At 37.2% G+C, this 27,158-nt stretch overlaps 1 protein-coding gene across 2 annotated transcripts; it reads left to right on the top strand.

The window, feature by feature from the left end:
• Positions 1–1,070: 1,070 nt before the first annotated feature.
• Positions 1,071–21,973, top strand: glrbb (glycine receptor, beta b). Of its 2 annotated transcripts, none has more exons than XM_084133980.1 (10): positions 1,071–1,361; positions 4,513–4,655; positions 5,008–5,114; positions 7,358–7,425; positions 9,815–10,041; positions 13,669–13,751; positions 14,334–14,474; positions 14,624–14,776; positions 17,551–17,822; positions 21,171–21,973. In XM_084133980.1, exons 1-10 carry the CDS (start codon positions 1,359–1,361, stop codon positions 21,465–21,467), a joined length of 1,494 nt encoding a protein of 497 aa, XP_083990106.1. In that variant the 5' UTR covers positions 1,071–1,358; the 3' UTR covers positions 21,468–21,973. The 2 variants fall into 2 exon arrangements, with proteins under 2 accessions (XP_083990106.1, XP_083990105.1); XM_084133979.1 differs by having other exon boundaries at positions 1,088–1,361; positions 17,551–17,837.
• Positions 21,974–27,158: the final 5,185 nt, after the last annotated feature.

The raw sequence follows: 27,158 nt of genomic DNA, 5'->3' as shown, positions 1-27,158 counted from the left end.
AGCGAAGTGGAGTCTGCATGCCAGATATAATACCACATTCGATTTGCTAGAATGTACTGACATATTTTTGGACCGGTGCAGCACTGTCCGTCAGCTAGGTGGCTCTTGGCCAAACATTGAACGTTTTCTGAAAACAAGCCTCCCTTTGTTCTTGGTCATTTATTATTGGGGTTTTAATTCAACCGGTATTAATCAGTAATTTAGTTTATGTGCACGCATTATTAATATGTTCTACTCCACTACAATAAAAAACAGAGATTAAGAAGTCCATTGTCCTGACAAAGCTGATGAAGGAGGTATCGTATTGCGTATAATTCACATGAACAATGCCTGAGGTCTTTGGACCTCTGCTAAATGCCAGAGTGCCCTGTGGAAATTTGTGAATGTCTATGTTTTCATTCTCACTTAATCCAAACACCATTCACCCAAGACCCTTGGAGAGTATCTGCATGGGAGAGAAATGTGTCTGAGCTTTGCTTTTGGTTCACATCTAAATGTTTGAGTTGTCTTTTGAGGAAGTAATAGTGTTTGACTTCGCTCAGAGAGAATGAGAGTGTATTTGGCCTCAGTTTGGGACTGTACCTGACGGCTACATTCCACCCAGGGCAACCTCAACGTATGTCTTGATAAGCTTAAAAATACAGACATCCCTTGTGTCTGTTGGCTGGCACACTTGTGTTTTACTTTGCTTGTTACTTTAGTACTCCATGGTTTAAGCCTAAAAAGGCACCATTCATTCATCTAGGAACATGTATAGCATACAGTATTAAGCTTTAGATTATTTACACATACACAAAAAATACACAAATGTTCTTATTTTGTTTTTTTCTTTATTTGTTGCATTATTTTTTCTTGCATGCATTTATTCTTTATTGCATTTGGCCTTGCATTCATCTTTGCATTTTTCTTTCTTGCATTCATTCAGACCCAGTAAAGAATACTGCATGTGATAATCATTTTCAGGGTTATATAGGCTACTTGTGCTGAAATGGCAGAGCAAGTGTGATGGCCTTGCATTCCAGTGATACTGTGGAAGCTGTGTGATTAATTCTGTCCTCGTACAGCGTGCTACTGCGCATGTTGCATTACATGTGCACACACAAGTCTCCATCTTGGCAACCCTTTACCAATGCAATAGGACAGCGGGAATATATATTCTGCTCAGGTTATTAAACTTGAAAAAGAAAAGAAAAAACTGACGCGAAACGCCGTCGTAATGAACGAAGATTCGCGCTGATTGAGGGAACGACTATCAGAATGCGATTTAGACGGCGACTTGTTTTGAAGGCTCTTTGATAGATTGCACTGTCAGCTCTACCGAATCGAATCTGTGGAACAACAACCGTTACTATTTTGAAATGGTGAGTGAACCACTCATAATATTTTAAAGAAAGCGCGATCGGGCGTTTTAAATGTGTATTATGAATGGGGAGGTGCGACGCGCGTATTTGCTGTCATTCTGTGTTGTACTATTTCCCCCATCATCATCATCATCATCTTCCCAACCCCCTCGTCGTCATGGAGGATGCTGTTGCTATGTTTTCCCTCTTCCCCATATGCTGCCGTAACCTGCTTTATTTTCTATCACGCCTGAATGCAACTTCTTCAACTGGTCAAAACATCCACAGGTCGTTATTGTACCTTTACGCATTTGCATGAACATAAAATATAAGCACAATGTGAGAATGTGGTGAGATTTCCAATATAGGTATGCTCTGTCAGGCTAAAATTATGTAATATGGGCCTAATTCTAATTTTATTGCACTACTGAAAAATGATAACCTCAACGTATAATGAGTGTGTTTTTTTTAAGTGGACAATTTTCTATATCTATATTTTTTTGTAATTGTATTTAATAGGCATATACTTGTGCATATTTTTTTATTTTTTTTACTTATATATTCAATTTGTATTTAGTATTATATTATAAATATTGTTATAAAATACATATTTATATTTTATTCAGTTTCATTAATAAATTGACCGTGCCACAAACGCATTTGTGTTTTTATAAATATTTATCTTTGCACTATATTGAACCTTCATAAATATGATTAGCAGTTGGTTTATACTTATTCTGATTTTATGTTGTAGCATATTGTGTGAAGTACAGCAAACCTAAATTAATATACTGGACACAATTTAATGCATTTTCCACCTGTAACGGTGGCTGTTTCAGAGGAACAAGAGAGGGATCCAGATGCAGCAGACATTTATTCAAACAAACATAATAACAGTAAACCCAGGCAAAACTGATCAATGCAGACACGGTCAAGGAATGCAGTCAAAACTGACAACAAGAGCGCACACATATCATCCATAGAAGGACAACACCAGACAAAGAACATGAGAAACACTTGGGTATATATACACTCAAGGGGAGATAGAACGAACAAGACACACCTGGGAACAAACATGAACTAATCAACAAGAAAAACTACAAAGGACTACAAAACATGGCACAGAACAGGAAATAACAAAAGTCTGCACAAGACAAGGGGAACACAAGACAGGAATCATGACACCACCTCAGCTACCTCTAATACATAATTTATAGACCTTTATAAGACCTTTGTTATAGGTCAGAGATCATGATATGAAAACTGATTTTTTTAAAGGGGTCCTATTATACTTTTGTAACTTTACTAATGTAATGTGTTGCCTGTTTGAGCTGTCAAGTGTTTTCCCGACAGTTCCTTTCCTACAGTGTTTTTTATTAACAGTTCTAATTAAGTTCTATGTAGTTGCTAAGCTATGATGTAAATGAAGGGCAAAGTTTTGCCTCCACTCGCCTGCTAACTAACATTGCAGTATTGATGTAGTGTTTACTGTAGCTTTTGTAAGATCTTGCTTTTGTAAGACTGTTCACCACCCCTTAGGAAAATTATTTTGTGATCAATTACTATTAGTTTTCCGACAAATATGATTAAATGGTGGATAACACCATAAGAAAAATACCAAAAAACATACCACTCTGAAATGTCCTGTGAAATCCGTGCTTGAAATCCATTCAGCAAATTTCCCGAACACGCGCTAAGCGTTGCCAATCACAACACACTGGGCCAGCTAACCAATCACAGCACATTTCGTATTTTAGAAGGAGGAGCTTCATCGAAAACAATGCATTCAACCAGACTAGAGATAGAGAGGAGCTGTAATAATGCAAAATATGTGAAAAATAATGCGTTTTCTTGAACAATCGAGCATGAAAACATATTTTAGTACACCCCAAAAACAAAATCAAGACTTCGTAAAAGGGCATAATAGTGAGTGAGCTGTGAATGAAGCAGTCAGACTTACTAAGGGCACACAGCCAAAAAGGAGGGGTGTTTCAAATGAAGGGTCAAGTTTACTTAGATTTAGTCTATTGTGGAAATAAAGCAGAACCATGTCTCTCCTTCCCTTAAATTGTCTTCTATAGTTAAACATTATAATCCACTACTTGAATTTCTATTCTTCAAATGTAGACCTACAGTGTTTGTGTGTGTCTTTCCAAGGAGGAACATTAAACTCAAATTGCCATGACCGCTGAATCAGTGAAAAGTAAGGGAATGAGAGCGAGAAAGAGATTGAGAGATCTGGAGAGATGTGAAAGAGAAATAAGCATCTGGTGATAATAATAGTGATGGAATGAGTGAGAGATTGGAGGAGTGTGCATGAACACTGGCCTGTTTCATTTAAGATGATGATCAATGCACTGGCGTAGAATCAGGCCTCCAGAGGTGGAGGGTGGAAGAGTCTAGACAGGGGAGTTTTCTGGCAGTGTTCCTCAGAGGGGAATTCCTCATGCTGATTTTTCCAGTTGCTTCCTCTGCTCTACATTTTGGACACTCATTGATGGCTGTGTTTTACAGGAGGACTGTACATGTGTACATTGTCGAATAGATCAGTGTTTGGCATATTTCAAACTGCTAGGCATGCATGTGTCTTCGCATTTTAAATTCAGTTATTTTAAAAACAACTTAAATTCATTTTCTTTTCATGTACATGCAAGGATACCAAGTATGGTTATGTATCTGTAAAGCACTGTTTACATGGGGCAAAATTATTAGTTTTGATAATAAATTCATTAATTGTCCTATATAATTTGTGGAAACAATGTGCTTTACTGTAGAAACACATTGTCAGACCACCCACTGTGACAGACACCCATAACCATTTTTAAAGCGGTCACGGATACAACAGAACCACATTTCCTGAGCCAACAGGCCATCAGTCTCTAAGACAGCCTGTGTGTCCTCTGAGAGAGGACGTTGTTATCCATTGATAGTCTGGGAATATTGGTGCTCTGCTTATAAAATGTCTTTGAACAAAGACAATAATATCAGAATATTTTTTCTAACTGTAAAATTGTGACATAATATGCAAATGCGTTGTTCTTGACAATGCCTACTGACAATGATATGCAGTTTAAAAAAACAAAAAATCAGTATAATGTATGTAATACCCTATGTACTTGTGATTTGGTTACTGCATTATTTGCTCTTAATGTACATGTTGTTTGTCTTCCAGGCTAAGTTGAGTTGTTGTAACATGAAGGCTCTAAAGGTGATTTTCTTGTTGCTTATCATCTGTGTCTGGATGGAAGGAGGATTCACCAAAGAAAAATCTGCTAAGAAAGGAAAGAAGAAAGGAAAACAGGTTTACTGTCCTTCGTAAGTGTATTTGCATTCAACATTTTGTGGCAACATGGTGCAATACATTATGTTGACTTTCTGACTATTCAACAGGGAACTATAGAAACAGCTAATTTGCTCTGATGTTGTGTGTGTACTTCACACTGTGGCAAATGAAGTAATTCACTACTCACAAGCCATCAGAGTCACAATGGTTTTATGTAACTATGCATGGTGACTTTTATTATGGCGTCCTTCACAAAAATGAAACGACTTTTTAATAAACAGATGACTGCATTTTTAAACATGAGCACGACTTGATGTAGTTTTGTTGTAGTTTTGTTGTTGTTAAAGACTGCTCCCTAACACTCCTTGTTTCTGGTCCTTTCAGGCAGCTGTCATCAGAGGATCTGGCACGGGTTCCAGCGAATTCCACCAGCAACATCCTTAATAGACTTCTGGTCACCTATGACCCAAGAATACGACCCAACTTCAAAGGTCAGTATAGGCTACCCTTGCAGTGTTATAATTTATATTTATTACACGGCTCTGTGGAATACTTGATTCTAATTGATTAATCGCGTCATCCAGCGGTATGTTATCCCCCGATAACAACTGGTAAAAACTGATAACACAGGCTCATTCGAGCAACTGAGGTCAGCGCTATAAGCTTGCTAGGAACGGTTTTTCTTTGTGAAAGTTTTGATCCCCCTGTCAGGGTTTATTCTGCAATAACAACCGGCTGGATGTATTATCCCTTACATATACACTCACCTGCCACTTTAGGTACACCTGTTCAACTGCTTGTTAACGCAAATATCTAATCAGCCAATTACATGGCAGCAACTCAATGCATTTTGGCATGTAGACATGGTCAAGACGATCTACTGAAGTTCAAATTGAGGCATCAGAATGGGGAAGAAAGGTGATTTAAGTGGCTTTGAATGTGGCATGGCTGTTAGTGCCAGACAGGCTGGTCTCCTTTGATTTTCATGTGCAAACATCTCTAGGGTGTACAGAGAATGGCCAGAAAAAGAGAAAATATCCAGTGAGCGCCAGTTCTGTGGGCGAAAATGCCTTGCTGATGCCAGAGGTCAGAGAAGAATGGCCAGATTGGTTCGATCTGATACAAAGGCAACAGTAACTGAAATAGCCACTCGTTACAACCAAGGTTTGCAGAAGATCATCTCTGAACACACAACATGTTGAACTTGAAGCAGATGTGCTACAGCAGCAGAAGACACACCGGTGCCATTCCCGTCAGCTAAGAACAGGAAACTTAGAATACAATTCAGGCTCACCAATACTGCACAATAGAAGATTGGAACAATGTTGCCTGGTCTGGTCTCGATTTCTGCTGCGACATTCAGATAGTAGGGTCAGAATTTGGCGTAAACAACATGAAAGCATGGATCCATCCTGCCTTGCATCAACGGTTCAGGCTGCTGCTGCTGGTGGTGTAATGGTGTGTGCGATATTTTCCTGGCACACTTTGGGCCCCTTAGTACCAATTGAGCATTGTTAAAACACCACAGCTGATTGCTACTTCCAACAGGACAACATACCATGTCACAAAGCTCAAATAATTTCAAAATGGTTTCATGACAATGAGTTCACTATACTCAAATGGCCACCACAGTCACCATGTCTCAATCCAATAGAGTACCCTTGGGATGCAATGCGATCTCATGCGTAATACAGCGCAGTGATTGGATTAAATGAATCTATTCTCCTGAATAGTACAGAGAAACTGATGACGTAAAAGCATACTCTCTGGCCATGGCAGCTAATCACCATTTCGAATGAATGCAAATACCTCACTTTTTGTGGCATTATAGTTCAACTTTGCTTTTATAACCAGAAGAATGAAATAGCCCAGAAAACAACAACAACAACAACACCTTTCCCTTAATAATAAACATAATATTGTTGTTTTCATTTATGTGCAACCTGTACATATCTGTTAACATCTCAAAAAATGTGTTTTAGGGTTTCATGACCCTTTAACAAGATACTGTCTCATCTATAAGGCTTTGTCAAGACAACATTAAAAGTTGTTTTCTTTGCTAGTGTAAATGTATTCTTCTGTTGGTACTGTTTACTGATATTTGTCCTTTTCTTGCTCACTTGTTAGTTTTGCACTTTTTGCATGCCCTTCTGTAAATAAATAGCCTACATTTATGTACAATTATTAAATAACAAATCATGTTTTATTGTTGTATATACATTGTGGCAGATACTTAATTCTAGGTTATGCTACTGTTGGCAGCCGTTCCAGATATAATGAAGCAAGTTTTTAAAGAGTGAGTTTTAAAGAGGCTCTGTAGCCTCCTGCTCTCTGGCATTCAGTGTAAACGTGGGCCTTGATGTGGTCTGAGTGTTAAGAGCTCACTGTATGATTCAGTGTTATTAGTCTCTATGGCCAGCCAGCTGCTCTTCATATCTGAGCAAGATGAAAGCTCCTGGCAGTCATTAAAGTCAACATAATCATCTTGAGAATTGGAATAGCAGTGGAGTAGTTGGAGGATTTTCCTATAATGCCATGCTTTCCATTTAGTGTATACATATAAAGTGCAAACATATGTTTCATGGTATAAACCAAATAGTTAATGTTACCCATAATAGTCCGTGAGAAAGTGCCCTGCTAAAAATGTTAGAATGACTTTTGGGGCGTCTTGTTTGATAGATGTGTTTGATGTGCTGAGATGCCCACTTTGTTTTTTTGTTTTGTTTGTTTTTAGGCATTCCTGTTGAGGATCGTGTGAACATTTTCATCAACAGCTTTGGGTCCATCCAAGAGACCACTATGGTATTACTTTCATACACATCCACACGTCCAATACTCAATATAGTATCACATGATCCTTCAGAAATCAGTCTAATATGCTGCTTTACTGCTCAACAAACATTTATTATTATTATTATCAATGTTGAAAACAGTTATGTTGCTTAATATGTTGCTTAATATTTTTGTTAACAGTGACACGTTTAACAATTTAGCAGGATTCTTTGATAAAATTTAAGGATTCTTAAAATAACAGCATTTCTAAAATAGAAATGATAGTCTATACTATCACTTTTGATCAATTTAAATTATCCTTGCTAAATAAAGGTATTCATTTCTTTCTTTTTTTAAATCTTGAATAGTGTATATATTTATTTACATATTTTCCTCAACATCTGCTGTTTTAAAACAGAAATATTTGCACTGTAATGTAATGACAAAATCACGGTCAGGGCAAGTTCTTTCCTATCAGTCAGTTTCTTTGTACAGTTACTTTACAACATAAATGTGCCTGGAATATTGATATGTTCATCAAAAGAAGTTAAAAAGTGGCATTTGTCATATAACTTATTCATAATTTTTTATTAGAAAATGGATGTGTCCGAAATCGCATTCCCTTTTGAATAGGTACTTATCTTGAAAAAGAAATTCACGACTGCTAAAAAAGTATGTTCTATGTAATCTGGACATTCACATGATGCCCTTATCACATGATCTACCACCGTCAGAAGCGTTGTGTCTTTGAAATGTACCTTGGTCGCTTCACTGCCATTCATAAATGCTCTCCTGTGGCCTCATGGCATAGTAAAGTGTCCATCGGATGCACACTTCAGAAATAGTAGGTCAGACGGTTACTTTATACCTATAGTCTTTTATGAGTACTGTAAATTCAGACATACTTTTGTCACGATACTGTTTTTTTTCGCCTACTATATAGTATGCGATTTCGGATGCAGACAACCTTTTGAAGTGTTCTAAACAAAACTTTTGACTTCAACCTCAGTTTTTATTCTGCTGTTTTAGTTTTTTTAAATGACATTTTTTAAATGTCATTGATGTTGAAATCAATAATTTAGAACAAAAGAACACAGATAAGTCTCAAACATTTTGTACAACAAAAAAAAAACATATAAAAAAAGTGTAGTTTCCAAAATGCCAGATTGTCAGGGGAAACTCCTACAAGACAGATGATTGGATTCATGACTGTGTGCTTTATTTTGGGCCCACCGTGTTTACTTAACACTCCACCAGGGAAAAGAAATCAGCTCCAGACCCCACAATCTTACGCCTGGCTCCTTATGAGCAGTGACACCCATAAACAACCCATCATGCCAGAGTGTCTAAGATCACCTCTACTGAAAATATTTCCCCTGGAAAGACATCAGAGGACTGTGTTTTCTGCCCAGCACTGCATGGTGTCATAGGTTGAATATAATTTGCAGTCAGTTCTACAGGAGCGCTGCGTGACAGCAGGCATTGAAAATGAAGTCCCACTTTGTTGTTGCATCATTCTGCTGTGGTTAACCTTAATATGCACAGGTGGCATAAGACAGAAATACAAAAAGGCTATTCATAACCTCTCCAGAGACCCAACTAGTAAGAAGCAGGCCACTTTGCCTACCACAGCTTATGTAGCACTTTATTAACATTTGGACAAGTCCAACAAAACAACACTTGTTAATATGACACAATGCCATCCATGGTGTGTGTAATATATCCTGAACGAAAAACAGGACATACCAAGATGTGAATCATACACGCAAAAACACTTAGGGACTAAATTCACTTGACTCAGTAGTGCAGCTGGAGTGTGGCCATTTTATTTGGCATGTCATCTGTCTTCACAGTATCAGCGCTAGCAAAACAAGCTCCACTAAAAAATGCCACTTCAAAGCCTTTTTGCTCACACAAGCCGGCAGGGAATCTGGGGCCAATCTGACTTAACGAACCCTGTGTTTTCCCCAGTGTAGGTGCTCACATACAGCGTGAGCCCTCATTGCAGCACCCGTTGCATGCCTCTGATGTTTGCGATAGTTGGAAATGTAAATAGGAGCAGCTCTGAGCGCCGCAGCTGCGCGACTTCAATACCAGCCATTATTGGAGCCTAGATACTTCAGAGACAAGCGTTTTTTAAAACATCACACAGAGGTCGTGAGAAATGCTGGTTGCCATGGCGTTTCCTAAGACACCTGGGCTTCTCTGTCACTCTAAGAACTAATGTGATGTTTTTGTGTCCAAGTCAAGGCTTCTCACAGTTCCTGTCACGTAACACAAAGACAGGCGTCAGCCCTCCTAACTAGCACCCACCAACCCACCCACCCAGAATCAAGTTTTCGGTGTCACAAAATAGTTGATTTTTCAGGTTTAATGCAGTTCAACAGATTTATGAAATCTTTCGGCCTGTATTTTATAGGACTATCGTGTCAACATCTTCTTGAGACAGCGCTGGAATGACCCCAGACTACGGCTTCCTCAGGACTACAAGTCGGACTCGCTCACCGTTGACCCGACGATGTTCAAATGCCTTTGGAAACCCGATCTTTTCTTTGCCAACGAAAAGAGTGCTAACTTTCACGACGTTACTCAGGAGAACATCCTGCTCTTTATCTTCAGAAACGGAGACGTACTCATCAGCATGAGGTGAAGTTTAATGCTCTCTTCCTGCTAAGCACCCAACCTCTGTCTTTGTGGATGGTGACAAATGAGGTCTAAATGCCGGTAACACCTACTCACATTATTTACCACCGCAATCTAAACAAAGCAAACACAAGAGTTTATCAGATGTCAAGGCCTTTTAAAGTGGAACAAATTACCATGCAGTTTAATCGGAAGGTGTTAAATTGAATGCGTCAGCCAGGTTCATAACTTAATGGAAGCTTTTTTTCCGAGAAATAATATATACAATTATGAGATAAAGTTTAAAATAATGATGTGGCAAAAGTTTGAGGTTGGTAAGATTTTGTAATGTTTTTGAAAGAAGTCTCTTATGCTCATCAAGACTTTATTTGATTAAAAAATTCAGTAAAAATAGTAATATTCGTGAAATATTTTTACACTTTCTATTTTAATATATTTTAATACATTTTGTAATTTATTCCTATGATTACTCAAGTCTTCAGTGTCACATGATCCTTCAGAAATCAGTCTAATATGCTGATTTGGTGCTCAATAAACATTTTTTTTATTTTTATTATCACAGTTGAAAACAGTTATGTTGCTTAATATTTATGTGTAAACCGCAATACCTTTTCTTCGATGATTCTTCGATTAATATAAAGTTTAAAAGAAAAGCATTTATTTGAAATGGTATGTAACAATATGGAAGTCTTTACTATCACTTTTGATTCATTGAATGCATTCTTGCTGATTCAAAATATTTCAAAAAACATACTGACCCCAAACTTGGTAATAAATTAATTAATAGTTATGAGAAATCAAGTTAAATTACTTTTTAATATCTTTTTTCTCTGAGGCAAAACTGAGGCAAAAACAGGTTTCAACAATTTTAATTATTGATACAATGAAAACAAGTAAAATAAGTGTCTTAAAAAGTATATAAAATCAAAGTAACATACAAAACACCCCAGTGAAAAAAAAAAAAAAAAAAAAACTTTCAAAATGTATTTAAAATACATTTATTTCATTCTAAGTATACTACAAATCCATTTACTGACATATTGCTTGAGACTAACTTGAATAAATATTATGATTAAACTTTATTTGGAGTACTTCTCTATTGCACAATGCACTTTTCTTAATGTCTAAAATGTGTTTTAATACCACTATTAGTAAGGATAGTATGATCACTATATAATATCAGTCTTTAAATGCAAGATATTTAAAGTGTACTCAAAATATACTTACAGTTGTTTCACTTAAGCACAATCAAATATACTTAAATATATATTTATCCGGAACTACGTCCAGATAATTAAAGCACATTAAGTACAAAATTTGTTGTTCTTATTTAGCAGACTTTTACATGTAAATGTATTTGTAGTATACTTAGCATAAAATAAATGTATTTCAAATGCATTTTGGTATATTTATTTTTCACTATAGGGCATGTTTGAATGACAGGTAACATAGTGACCGAACCCTCCTCTGAGCTCTTCTTCATGCGTTTAATAAACCTCAGGGGACTTAAAGTGATCTGAGAATTGGAGATTCGATACATCTGTCGACCCTAGAGTTTCACCTCACCACTGACACCTAAATTACAGCTCCTGCTATTTGATCCCATGTGAAAGTTCAGTCCTTTAGTAGTGGTGGACACCTCTTGTCATTATCTTTCCATGGCTTTATCTACAGGTCCTGCTGAGTGAATGAAGCTCTCAGTGTCTTCTAGCAGTCAGTGACTACACCTGCTGTAGATCTGTCAACAGAGTGCTGTGTTTTACAAACCCTGTGCTGTGGAAATATGATTTTTTAAACGTAAGGTTTATCAGCACGGATTGAAACAAATGGTTATTTATAAAGGTAAACAATTCCACAGGCTGTAATGCTTCAAACAAATGTGAGTTGTTTCTGTGGTCACCTTGCCAGCCGTGCGTTGGACATGGTCCAGTTTAGGGTAAATGATAAAATCTAAACACTGGCACAGAGCCATTTCAGTCTGGATGGGAAGTTTTTATAAGAGCATCACGTTTTGTTCTGTTATGTCTGAGGCAAATGTATTTCCATAGTGTTTTTCCATGCCACCCGTATCACATGAGCTGGGTGGTCTTCCGTGAGCCCTTTCTCACTTTTGGCATTGGCCCAGGATACCTTGCTCTTTCTCTGGGTATGTGTGTGGCAAGGGATTACTGTCTTAATGAGAGTCTTTCAAAAAGAAACAAGAGTGTTCATTTCATATTATACCTCCCTGAAACAAATTCTGCCTTTACTCGTCCATCGACCTTCCACTTCTTCCCTACATATACATTACTTTTTTTATATCTCTTTTTCTCAATGAAACTGACACACCTTATAGCCCTTCTTATCACTTTCCCCCCATAACCTCTCCATTCCGAACGTCCAGTATACTGGAGAAACATTATTTGATATTTTTATTTTGGAACATTCTGACTGGTCATTTGTGCAAATATTTATTTATGTATTTATTTTTAGGTCATCTTGAAAATAATTTCAGAAATGTCAATGTCAGAATGACACTATAACACTATACATATGAAAAGGAAACATGTAACAACAATTAAACTATATATATATATATATATATATATATATATATATATATATATATATATATATATATATAAACACCAAATTGTATGAAACAAGTACATATAAAATAATTATCAATATACTGTACTATATATATTTCTTTATGTTAGAATAATGTCCTATTTTATATGCTTTAGTCAAACTGTTCAGTTTTGGAGATTGGATACAGTAAGTCCCCTTCCCTGAAACTGCTTTTTGCTACTTAATACATAGACATTTCATTTTTTCGAAACTAAATATTGTTTGGAGCAGGATAATATAATGGATGCAGTGTTTATTTTCAAGGGGAATCTTTATTTTGTATCTTTGTTTGTCCCCCTGTGTTTTCCCGCCTGACCCCATCTTTCATCTTGACCCTTGTCTCTCTCTATCTCTCTTCCTCTCCGATAATTTGTATAACACACCGTAAAGATACATCTTAAAGAAAAACAGATCTTACAGGGAAGCAATGATTCTCTCTAACCTCTCCCAGGCCTTTACAAAAATAACTTGGCACAGTGCTTCAGTTGCTTGCTGTGCACTCATTTGTTGTGTGGCCTTGCTGGTGTAAAAAGTAGCTCTTTGCTGCATCTGAGACTGTGCTTGTCAGATTATGAGAGAAAACCAAAAAGCTTTCATGTGTTAATGGTGTTTTAAATAAACATGCCTTGGTGTGCATGCTGTGCACAAAAAGAGAACTGCATGAAGAATTTATTTTCCTGTTGGGAAAGACATTTTATGTCTGTGGCATCTATCAAATCGGTTAAATTTTGATTGACTGAATATACTCATATAAGTGAACTGTGAACGTTTCACCATAACACTTTAAATGCAGTTAGTGGAATCTGTTATTTTTCTATTTCACTCATTATTATTTTATATGACTTCTTATTATGGTTTTGAAATGGAACGTTTAACAAGCTCAAATGTGTATGATATTTAGGTGTCCATATACAGTTGATCAAAAAAGAAAATGCCTCATTCCAAATTACTACCCTGATTCAAACTGACCAAGCTGCTGCATGATTCATTGTCTCAAATTTATTTTCTCTCTCTTTTTAGGTTGTCTGTTACCCTCTCTTGTCCACTGGACTTGACTCTCTTCCCCATGGACACCCAGCGATGCAAAATGCAGCTTGAGAGCTGTATGTGAATATGAATAACATAATTTAGTAGTATTTAGAAGAAAACAATACAGTAAAAAAAAAAATAAAAAAAAAAATATATATATATATATATATATATATATATATATATATATATATATCCGAGTTCCCACAGTCATTACAAACTTGGAAATATGAAGCAATATACGTTTTTAGTAGACCTAAAAAGGTCAAGCAAATGAGTAATATCTTAAGAAGACATGGAAAATGTAAAGTATCCATATATTGGATTTAATATCGTAAAAAAACACACAAAAAAACATGAAAATAATTTACTTAGGTGTTGTTAAACAGTACAAGGAACAACTGTCTAGCTTATATATCATTAAAAAATTAATTATATATTTCATTAATAATATTTAATATTTTTAAAGTGTGTTTAAATATTGTAAAAAAAATCCTTATCTCATGGACTCAAAAGTCATAGAACATACATTTAAATCTCTGACGTATGAAGCTAGCATAACAGGTATTATTGTTATTTGAGGTGTTATTTTTCATTTTAATGTGTGTGTGTGTGTGTGTGTGTGTGTGTGTGTGTGTGTGTGTGTGTGTGTGCAGTCGGCTACACCACAGATGACCTGCAGTTCATGTGGCAGTCTGGTGACCCCGTACAGATGGAAGAGATTGCTTTGCCTCAGTTCGATATTAAACAAGAGGACATTGAATATGGCAATTGCACCAAGTTCTACGCAGGGACAGGTAAAAGTGTTCACTTTTTATGAATGGCACTAAATGTGTGCATAAGTTCTCTCACTGGTCTAGCTGAAGAGATAGCCATTAGATGTGATTCCACAATAAATGTACCCTATTGTCCATTTAAAGCAACCTTTTGAACCGTTGAATGATAGGCTACTACACGTGTGTGGAGGTGATTTTTACTCTGAGGAGGCAGGTGGGCTTCTACATGATGGGTGTGTACGCTCCCACCCTGCTCATCGTCGTCCTCTCCTGGCTCTCCTTTTGGATCAACCCTGACGCCAGCGCTGCCCGTGTGCCTCTGGGTACTTTTTCCAATCATCAGTCCTGCCACAAGCATCAGCACCTCATCTCATGTCTCTGTGGAGTCCTGTTCCCCCATAAACAACCCCATCCTTTACATTTTTCATTCCACGGTTTCACCAATATAACATCCACCAATGAATCTTTTCAATGCCGCTGATTTCACATCAGTACAGGAGGTTTAGGGTGATAGTTTTTTATCCCCTACAGCACTATAGCTTCTTTTCATCAATTGCTTACCTAAAGGCATCTCCAAGGAAATGTAATGCACGTCCAGGATATTTCCATCCGCCTCAGCTGCAGCCCACAGGCGTTATTTCGCTATTAGAACCGCAGAGTTCAGTGAGAGAAGATTATCCAAGATACGATGAAGATTACGCGAGATGCCGTGAAATGTGACAATTTCTTGTGTTTTCCAATTATAGCCTGATATTGCTGATAAATGCATGTACTGTTTTCATGGAACACGCTTATTCCTTGTGCTAGTTCTGTTTCATGGGTGGACATTACAAAATGTCTGCAAATCCTCTGCCGTGATTTGGTTACAATTGGATTTTTCTGCGATTCCATTGGGGATGCCATTAACACCACCATTCTGTCCACATTGTTGTCCTTGTCACAGTATAACGTGATTACATCAAGTGTGTCATCTCAAAAAACCACTGTCCATGGTCTCAAACCCATACTATTTCAGGTCAGTCATTTAATGCAGTTTGTGAGTGTTTGGTTTGTATGTGTGTGTCATTTTGATTATACACAGGCCTAGATGGAATCTTTCTTTGCAGATTTTGTGGGATTAAATATTTAACTCTTTCCCCGCCACTGACAGAATTTTCCGGCAATCTATGTTTTCACTGTTATACGTTAGAGGGCGCTATCATGTATCTTCTAAAAGAGTACATAATCTCCAGATCCACAAACAAGCGAAGAAGAAGCAGAACGAGCGATAGAAGAAAACATCAGACATTCAATAGCATATAAATCAAAACTGCTTAACGAAGAGGTACACTGTAAAAAATGATCGTAATTTTAACGGTAAAAGAAAGTTTTGGTTAACAGAAAGTTTCCGTACTATATACGGTAAATAACTGTGATAGATCTAATGGTACATTTAATGTAATTTTACTGTAAAATACCGTTAAATTTACAGTTTTTGAAAGTAAAAAAGAACAACTCATTTTATAATTTACAGTGAAAAACCGTAAATTGACATTCCCACAATTCCCTGTGTGACACTTCACATTTTATGTATTTTTGTTGAAATAACTATGTTTCTTCATAGTTTTCTTCGTTTTTTCTAATCAGTTATGTACATTAGGGTTTTATGTTACATTTAATGTTGTTAAATTAATGTTTATTGCATTTTTAAAATTTCATGTGTTACCATGATGGTGTTTAATATTTGTGTGAATGACACTGTGCAGCTTCTATATATTAGTATTAACTTTCTTGTGGAAGAGCTGCTTGTGATGAGCTTTGATTGATCATGTGACTCTCATCACTGCTGTGATTGGTGGTTATCAGTGTATTACAATTGTACAAAACAGATATTAAAGCTTCAATAGGATGGTAAATTCACATTATATCAGATAATATAAAATACGGTTTATTACTGTAAATTTTAAGTTAAGTCTGTAAAACCAATAACGTTGCTACCGTATTTTTGACGGTAAAGTTCTGGCAACCACAGCTGCCGTTTTTTTACCGTAAAAAAATCACGGTTTAATTTTTTACAGTGTAATGACTGTGAAGCTTTTGAGTCGTTGATCGACTCGATCTGATCCGTCTGTTTTGATCATTGTTCTGAATCTGATCTGGACAAAGTCTTTATCAAAAAAAAATTTGAGTTTAAAATGTTGCTTTTTTTATGAAACGTATCAACATTCAAGTGTTGATTATAAAATAATGCATGAATCTAGAATATCTGTTTTGTTTTGTTTAAAAGCAAAAGGCTCTGTTATTTCTTTTCATAATTTTCTTACAACAAAATATTCTGGGGGCCACATTTTTGTGAAAATGCTGGCAACTTAAAAAAAAAACTGCCGGGGAAAGAGTTAATAGTATTTCAATTTTAATAAAATATGAGGATAAGCTGTAAGATTGAAATATTTATAAATTATTATTAAATTAAATTCAAATGTGTAGTAAACAAACACATAAGGGACAGGGATGTGCTTCTGTGTGATTCCATGTGAGCCTGCTCATAAAATAAAATATTTTGAAATATTTTGAAGTAAATATATGCATCTTTAATAAAATAGATGAAATTCTCTAAGCAGCATTGTATTGGTATAGGTACCAATTTGCAATTTTGGGGGCAGTAATATTTTCTATTTTCGGCAAAGATGCATTAAGTTGATCAAAAGGGACAATAAAGACGTTTAATGTTTCAAATAAAAGCTGTACTTTTGAAATTTCTATTCATTAAAGAATATGCACCATGGTTTCCAAAATGCATCATGGTTTCCACAAAAAAATATTAAGCAACTCAGCTGTTTTCACAACATAACTGTTTTTACTGTATTTTTGATCAAATAATGCAGCCTTGGTGAGCTTAAGAGACTTCTTTCAAAAACATCAAAACATCCGTCACCAGATTGTATAAACAGAGAAGGAGATGAACATCAGTTGCAAAGAACTTATAATACATGGATGGCATTTTCAAACCAATGCTGTCACAGATGCATTCATATTATGTGTGAACAACTTAAGATCAATGTTTAAGCTCATCTCTCCTCAGCTCATGTGATCTAATGACCCCTCTCTTTGTCTGCAGGGATACTATCAGTGCTCTCGCTCTCTTCTGAGTGCACGTCTCTGGCCTCTGAACTGCCCAAAGTCTCCTATGTAAAAGCGATTGACATCTGGCTGATTGCCTGCCTGCTCTTTGGCTTTGCCTCTCTGGTCGAATATGCTGTGGTTCAGGTGATGCTTAACAGCCCTAAACGGCTGGAGGCGGAGAGAGCAAAGATTGCCAGCAAAGAGAAAGCAGAGGGAAAGACCCCTGCCAAGAACACTATCAACGGCATGGGAAGCACCCCTATACATGTCAGTACGCTACAGGTCAGAAACAACCAGCTGACTCTATTTAAACAAAATGATTATACCGTATGCTGACACAATTCATAAAACTAATAAAAAGCACCACTGGTAGTGATAATACTATGATAACACTATAGTTTTTGGACACGGCAATATCACTTCTTTGAACATCGACCATAATCTTAAAGTACCATTGTTTTACCATCTAATACCATAATTGTATCCTGGTGATGTCACAGTATTTCATTTGAATTATTGATTTCATATAGAATTTTATAGAATTTTTATACATTTAAAAATACTTAACAAAGCATGTATATAATTATGTATGTAATTATATATTTTATATAATATACTACTGTTCAAAAGTTTAAATGAGTTAATACTTATATTCAGCACTTCTATGTGACAAAAGTCACAGTATACTGTAATGTGACTATTTCGAATAAATGCTGTTCTTTTGAACTTTCTGTTCATCAAATAATCCAGCATTAGACTTTCCACAAAAAAATATTAGGCAGCACAACCGTTTTCAACTTTGATAATATTAGGAAATGATTATTGAACATCAAATCAGCATTTTAGAAATAAAAAATAATCATCTCAGAAATAAAATACATTTAAAAAAATATTCAAACAGAAAACAGTTATTTGAAATTGTAATTATATTACTTTTTACTGTTTTTTTTTTTTTTTATCAAATAAATGCAGTCTTGGTGAACATAAGATACTTAAAAAAATTAAAACATCTTACTGACCCAGAACTTTTGAACAGTAGTGTAAATATTTGAATATTAATATACAATTAAATATATTAATTATAATCATTTATTGTAAATATAATATTCTGTTAATTAATTATTATTTATTTTGTTTACTATATTTTCGACTCTGAAATACAAATGTGACACATCTGTATTCATTCTAAGTATGTTTTATTCCATGACAGCATACAATAGAGACACACATTAAGCAGCACATGGGGACACACATTATATTTAAATGAGTAATTTTGCCTGTACAAAGAGATCATTGTTTAAATTCTGTTTTTATTGTGTTCAGTTGCATTGCTGTCCCTGTAGTTATATAATCCAAAATCATGCACTGCTAATGTCAGGTCTGCATGCAAAAGTGTAGGTGGTATAATCACAGTACTTCATGTTCTTCAAAAAAAAAAGACAGCTTTATAGCAACAATTGGAAGAGGAGCTTGAAGGCAAGGGTTGCCTGACAGACAGGAGAAATAGGCTGAATAATGTGGTCTGCTGAAGTCTATTATAAGCTTTAAATTGGCCCCAGAGGGAGGCTTAAGGATGCAGTGTGTTTGCAACCACTGTCACACATTTACTCCCAGACTGGAACTTGACAGCAGAAGAACATCTGACCTGAAATTAACCCAAATGCTCTTTGCACAACCCCTGAAAATTACTGACCTCCAAGAAAACCTCATTCATTGCTCTGAATTAGAGCTGTTTGGAATTGTCCCAAGGCTTGTTTTCTGCCACTGATTCTCCAGCCATGTAATTGCTGTTCAGACATGCTGAAAGCTTTTGAGCAGACAATATTTATTAGAAGGATATGAAAGCTCCAATACTGTATTTGACAGACAGTTTCCTAAATCTTTGCACTAGAAAATATATCAAGCTGTTTGAGGATTTAAGTGTTGTGTGCCCAGTGGGAAGTAGTACGGTCCAGCACTGCATGGCTTCTGCCCCTTTCCACACATTCAGAACTAATACAACAGACAAGTTGGCATTAGACCATCAGACATCACTCCAGACATCCCCCTGCTCTGTTAGTCAGAGAGAGAGAGAGAGAGAGAATCAGACACAGTCACATCAGTTCTTAATGCTTGTCTTGTCCTGTTCTATTTTGATGCGAGGTAGGTGTTTCTACTCACCACTTCTTTTCTTCTCTTGTTGTTCCTGCGTGGGAGGGCCATGCTACACTGCCTCTGCCCTGTTAGGGCTTTAAGAAGAGCCCAAAATAATTGCCTGTCCTCAAACTCTCCCTCTCCCAGCACCTCAGAGTGTCAAGAGAAAGGAAAATGCTACAAGAAAGAGATAGATAGTGTATGCGCCTCTACATGAGGGACACAATTCTGCGGGAAACATTTAATCAGATTTGGTTTGAGTTGTCCATGTCTGATGCCTGAATGAGTATCATAATGCATAAATGATCCGCCTGCCAGCTATCGTTTGTTCATTTCCTAATTATATAAATGAAAATACCTAAGTGTGAAATTAAAGGGATAGTTCAGTCTAAAATGTCCTGTTATCAATAACACTCATGTCGTTCCGAACCAGTATGATTTTCTTTCTTTCTTTCTTTCTTTCTTTCTTTCTTTCTTTCTTTCTTTCTTTCTTTCTTTCTTTCTTTCATATATAACCCTAATTCACACTTTGGAAAACGCTAATGTATATCAGTTACTCTTTCAATGTTTAAAGTGCCTCTATAATGCAGTGTAAAAAATATAGCTGTTTGTGAATGTAAAAGGTCTGCAAAGTTTTAGAGATCTAAGTGCATGACAAATAAAGTTATTGCCTGCTTAAAGAAAGAATCGATTCTGAACTGTTGAAACGAGTCAGTTCAGTTCACGACTCACTTCCTGTTACATACCTATGTAACAATGTAACAAATTTGCCAGCCTATGGTTTTCATTGGCTGCGCATGAACAATGACTACTTTGACCCGCCCTCAAACACTGTAATTGTAGCTGAGGCCTGGAAGAGTTTGGTTCGTGTTGTCGTCATGTCAAGAAGACTTTCACGGATCAAGAAATCCACTTTACATGCACTTCAAAAGGATCAGGACTCACGCTAGAATTGATACGGAAAAACCGATGCCATCATTACTGTTCGTATCACTCTGTGTATACAAGCACTGAGGAAGCCTCCAGAGCTGAAATTCAGTTATGGTTATGGCCGTTTCATTTCCGACACGCGCTGTAAGTGGTAGACCAATCACAACAGACTGAGCCTTCTGACCAACCAAAGCAGAGTATGCTTGTGGAAAGGAGGGGTTTAGAGAGACTAAATCTTCGAACAAACTGTGTGGGTGGGAAGTCGTGTTGATGACCAACAGCCTTGTTGGTTACCATCTGCTTTCATTGTATAGAAGAGAGCAGCTTGGACATTCTTCTAGGTAACTCCTTTTGTTTTTTATTGACGAAAGTAAGTCATACAGCTTTGGAACAACATGAGGGTGAGGAAATGAATGGAAATGGGGACATAATTTCATTTTAGGGTGAACTATCCTTATACTGTTTCAGGAAAAATCATACCAGATGTTGCTGGGATCTGACATGTCTCTTTATTCATCTTTTTCTCACTCTCTCCCTCTTTATCTCTCTCAGGTGACAGAGACAAGGTGCAAAAAGGTATGCACCTCCAAGTCAGATTTGCGCTCCAATGACTTCAGCATCGTAGGCTCACTGCCACGGGACTTTGAACTCTCAAACTTTGACTGCTACGGCAAACCCATCGAAGTCGGCGCTGCTTTGGGTAAATCACAAGCCAAAAACAACAAGAAGCCGCCACCTCCTAAACCTGTCATCCCCTCGGCAGCTAAGCGTGTAGATCTATATGCCCGTGCGATCTTCCCTTTCACCTTCCTATTCTTTAATGTTATTTACTGGTCTGTGTATTTGTGATTGTGTAAAGTTCAACCTGCTTTTGTTCAGTTAACCTTTTTTCTCTCCTTCGTAACGTTTCGGTCCATATAATTTTTTACCCCAGATATCAAACGGAGCAGTTATGCCAATGGTGTGCAGAGCGAAACAATGGGAAGAAACAGTATTGCTAAACAAAAGCAACATTTTCTTATAAAAAAGAGCGAAGGCATTGCTTGAAACGTTTGATTTTCAGATATTTATGCACAAAAAAGAGAGAAATTATTATCTTGCATGTGAAAATGGAATATATGGATATTAATATATTATATTTAAAACATTTAAAATTATTTTTAACCTACAGATCATCAGCTGTTAAGATGATGCTGAGACATTTGTACTGAAAAACACTGCCATAAGAACTGTCTTTTGATGATGTTTCTATTACAACAAGCATTCCAGAAATTACAAGCAAATGTATATATATATAAATACATCTCCTGTGCTTGTGAATCATCCATCAATAAATGGCCCAATGGCTCAGCTGACCTCCTGACCTGTGACTCTCTTTCCTGCTAAATCCTCTCTCAAGCTCATTGTATCTTGAAAAGGCAACTTATAGAATAAAAAAAACATGTTATTGTTATATATATATATATAACAAAACATATATCATATAAACCCTCAAAAAAATCCCTCAATTTCCCTAAGTACTTTTATTAGATAATGTTTGTAAATGCTTAACAGACACTGTCCTCTGCAAGTACATTAACTATTGTTGAAAGTTAAGGGACTGAAAAAGCTACTGTGCTAACTTTAGGAAACGTTTTCAAAACGGGTGGTTCTGAGGTCCACTTAACCAAAAACGTCTTAGCAGTTTGAACATGTTCAATTGAACAAACCCTGATAATGCTAATGGTGTCTCAAAAAACAACAACAAAAAAAAAAAAAATGTTTTATCATTTAAACCTATCGGATATCAATATAGTTCAATCAACATTAGTGTCTGATAAAAAAAGTTTTTTTTTACAGTGTTGTGGCGATAAATCATAATATCATAGTTAATTTAGCTGAAAACTATCAGTATTTTTCTATATAATGGCTGTTTAGAAGTTCCTGTTAATCTCTTTTAATGTGTTATACTGACCTAGCATGTAGGCTACTTGAGACCGAAGACACACAATAGGCTACACATCTTTCTGGATGTCATGGTTTGGCCTGTTCCTGCACCCAACCCAAGAACCAGTATTCATTATGCTGTGAAATATGCTGGCAGATTGACCCACGGGTGTCTTTGCACTAGTTGGAATATGAAATCTGTCTGGAATGTAATGAAGCGTGGTGAATGGAGAATGCCCCACCCCTCCCTGCCACAAATAGGCCATGCCAATAAATCTAAGAGAAACCTGGAGTTGTTTATATAAAAAGGGAAGGGCAATTGAAAGGAAAATTGTCTTAAACCTGACCCCCCCCCATTGTCTTTGTGGTGGTATACACAGAGTTGCAGAGCGAATGGTTAGTTAGTTGCTATGGCAACAGACACAGAGACAGCAACTGCGTGATTTCGCTGATATATTTGACTGTGTCTGGAGCCAGGTTTGCTTTTGAAACCTTTAAAGCAGTCACATTAGATGCTGGAGAAAGTCATCTCAGCCAGTTCTTTCCTTATAAAGACCATCATCTGAAAATGTTTTTGATTAGCCATTGTGTATTTTAAGTAGCCTACTTTAGTTTAACTTAAGGTTTATCAAAAGCCTCAGACTTCCAAATGTTAAGATGCACTATAGAGCCCCCTAGGGGTACAACTTATGAACTAACTCACAAAAGAGACAATCGTGAAGTAAAGCTCAGTAAACCTATATGCAAAACCATGCCAATGTGTGTTTGAGAGTGGTGAAAAAACTATTCGCAGACGTATGAAGTTCTCAGTTATCGGGCAAATTACTTGATATGTGGCCTGTTTCTTCCCTCTGCATCCTCCTCCACAGTCATTTGACTAATTACTGTGGTAGCGCCGCTCTTTGTGCAACTAGACGGACTAACATGGAGGTGGAAGCCTTTGAATAGGCTACAGTATATGGATATCAGTTTCATAAAGCAGCCCTCGTGAAATGGTTCACTCTGTGTCCAAGTGCATTATTTCCTTTTAAAATAATTTGATAAATTCGTGACATAGGCTATATCACTTTATTATATAAAACCTATTTAGTTAGAATAATTTTTTAGTAAATTTAAATTTACATAATATTTTATGTTTTATCTTAAACCCCCAAAATGTCAGGTGGTGCAACTGTCCGAACAAATGAACAGACTAAAGAAAACTATTTAAAATGGCGTCTTAATAATAAAAAATTAAAAACTAAATACTATGGCATCATTGTAGGGTTTAAACCTTTCATATAAACACATTTTATTGCTAAATATCAATAATAATAACAAATCCCAAACTCGAGCACAAAAAAATATGACTGTGCACACAAATCAGCACGTTGCAAGGAGAAATAACAAAACTGCGAGTCCTGACAGGTCTCACACGTGCAGATCTGAACACATGCCACTTTATGCACAGTAGTCAGTTTTGACAGGGGGCGGGGTACAAACAGTTAACAAATGCTATTGGTTTCTGGCCTTCTCTGAAACTCTTATTTTGATGGACTTATTTTAAATAATATTCTTATTTTGTTTAATTTCGTTAAAGATATACGTTTTCTTTTGGAGTTTATATGTCTTAATAGCTGTAAGATTCTTTCTGCAGAAGGTTTCCATTAAGGCAAACATGCACAGTTTCATAAATGTATGATGCCTGGGGGGCTAACAGCAAATTATAAACGGTCAGCTATTTAAAATGAAAGATGAAGGTTGTGATATTAATGTTGTACACTAGTGGAAGCCACAGGATCTTTTAAGGCTTATGTTTTTCCTATCAGTTTCCATCCCTTTGAATGGAAATGCATTGATCTAGTTAATTTGTATAATACTATGGTTTACTGACAGTAGTTTTATATAAGTGGTGTAGAAATATGTGAAAGGCTTATAGATCATTAAATTATCTTTATTTTATTTTATTTCCAGACATGATTAAAATATATTGCTGTCTTTTGAAGAAAATACATATTTTAAGATTTCTCTAAAGACTTCGAAACATAAAAAGACAGCACATTCTCATATAACCTGACACCAGCTTAGAAGCACCTGCATCACAAGAATTATTCCATTTATGTATTTTTATATAGGCTATTGACAGTCGAAGATTGAAGGTTGGGGCCAGATTGAAAAGGTAAAATCTTTTCAGAAATGTGTCTCAGAGGTTTCAAAGTTATTTTCAGCAGCTTCAGCTTGCAGTTGTGTGCTTGAGCATGACACTACTCAGCATGTGTTTCCAAGCCCACCCACACGCGTTCGCCTCTGCGTTTTCTCCGTGATTGCTGTCTCACACATTTGTTTCAAGCAGCTTGTCTTGATTCCTGCTGGTTATCTGTCCTCCCACCCCACAGGTCAGTTCACTCTGTAACCTATATCACATATACTACTGCCTAATACAACCTGAACACACACTGGGTGGGGTGGGGGTGGAATGACTGCCTCTTCTTCCTTGCAGTTTCCACACCCAACACCCTTTATTATAATGAAACGGTATGAAAATTTCATATCACAATTATAGGGACTTAAAATTATCGTGGTTATCAGAATTAACACTGTATTGTTAAAATGGTCTGGAAATGTTCAAAAAGTACTAATACACAGTGCTGCTAATTTTATTTGTTGTTAATTTGTTTTCTATGTTATTTTTGTTTGCATAAATATTAAAAATAATAACATTAACAATGACAGTCAGGTCTTAAATGAACAAAATTTGTTGGTTGGGTGATTAACACACTAAATGTTCAAATAAAAATCATTTTATGAAATGATAAACCTCGCATTTCAGCATTTAAAGCATTTTTAAGAAAAGGAATGAGTCTAAGTGATTATCCATGAATAATTCTATAGATAACCGGGTTCTTTTCATTTGATAAAAAAAGGTTCTATAGCTATAAGGAGATGCAGATTTCATGTTTAACGAATTATTTAATGTTTTTTTTTCCTTGTGATAAAGGATTTTACGAGATGTTTGATACATGCACTAATTCAAAATAAAATGAATTAAAACTAGAAAAATTAAAACTAAATGCATAAAATGATCCATAATAGGAACCCCTAATGCTTGTGTCACAAACACAGGAGGAGACAGACAGGTTTAGGTGCACACAGTGTTTATTAAAAGCAGAGTGGTGGTGGAACAATGGGAACCAGATGATGGTGAGACGATGGTGACTTGTAGAATGATGATGGTGACTTAGCTGGCGATGACTGAAATTAATTCTCTGTGCAGGTGACGAGTGAACACAAAGACAGGCGATCTGCATCAGGATGATGGACGGAAGACGGACAGGAGATGATAAAGGACGAGACGATCTCTGGTGAGTAGATTGGTAAGAAGTCTGACATAAAACAGTGTATACTGCAACGAGACCAGACGAGTGAAAGGTGAACGGGGCATATAAAGGGTGTGTAGATGAGGGAGTGCAGGTGCAGCGAGTCAGTACTCTGGTGATTGTGAACAAGTGGGCGGGTCCTGGTGATTGAGTGATGATTGGGGCTGTGACGGTGTGGCTGACTCCGTGACAGTACCCCCTCCTCCATGGCCGGCTCCTGACGGCAGACGGACTCTGCGACGGGGTCGGCCACGACCTCGGGGGACTGGACGGTCATGGGGATCTTCATGGAACTGGGTGAGTAGCAACGGGTCCAGGATGTCATCCCGAGACACCCATGAGCGTTCTTCTGGACCATATCTCTCCCAGTCGATCAGGTACTCAAGGCAGCCGCCCCGTACATCCGCCTTGCAATTCTTGGTACCGGGTCGGTAGGTCACAGTGAAATCGAACCGTGTGAAAAATAGCGCCCAACGGGCTAGTCGTGGGTTGAGCCGCTTGGCCTCTCGAGATACTCTAGGTTCCGGTGATCGGTAATGACATTGAAGTGGTGATGAGCTCCCTCCAGCCAGTGTCTCCATTCCTCCAAGCCGAGCTTGATGGCGAGCAGCTCACAATTTCCGATGTCGTAGTTCTGCTCCGCCAGGGACATCTTCTTGGAATAGAAGGCACATGGATGAAGTCGAGGAGGCTCACCCTGCCGCTGGGATAGCACTGCTCCAACCCCGGTGGTAGACGCATCAACTTCGACCATGAATGGGAGTTCTGGATTAGGGTGCAGCAGGATTGGAGCAGTCGTGAAGGCATTCTTCAGGTGTAGGAAGGCTTCGGTGGCCAAGGGGTTCCAGGACAGAGACTTGGGCCGGTTCCTGAGGAGTGAGGTGAGAGGTGAGCTGAGGAGACTGTAATTCTGGATGAATCTTCGATAGAAGAAGTTCCTTGGCGGTGACAGTTTAGGGCCAGTTGTGAATGGTGTCCACCTTCCTCTGGACCATCTGGATACCTTGTTGGTCGATGATGTACCTGAGGAACTGGAAAGATGGCGTGTGGAACTCGCACTTCTCCAACTTGAGTGTAGTGTTTTCTCAGCTTCTTGAGGACCTGCGTCACGTGGTGGCGATGTTCGGCCAGGTTCCGGGAGTAGATCAGAATATCGTCGATGTAGACGATGACGAAGTGTTGGAGGTACTCCCGGAACACTTCATTTATGTAGCCTTGGAATACGGAGGGTGAGTTGGACAGGCCATACGGCATTACC

The sequence above is a fragment of the Abramis brama genome (assembly GCF_963993115.1).
Source record: "Abramis brama genome assembly, chromosome: 13".
Classification (NCBI taxonomy): domain Eukaryota; kingdom Metazoa; phylum Chordata; class Actinopteri; order Cypriniformes; family Leuciscidae; genus Abramis; species Abramis brama.
The sequence above is the reverse complement of the archived record's forward strand: the minus strand, read 5'-3'. Positions and strand labels throughout refer to the sequence as shown.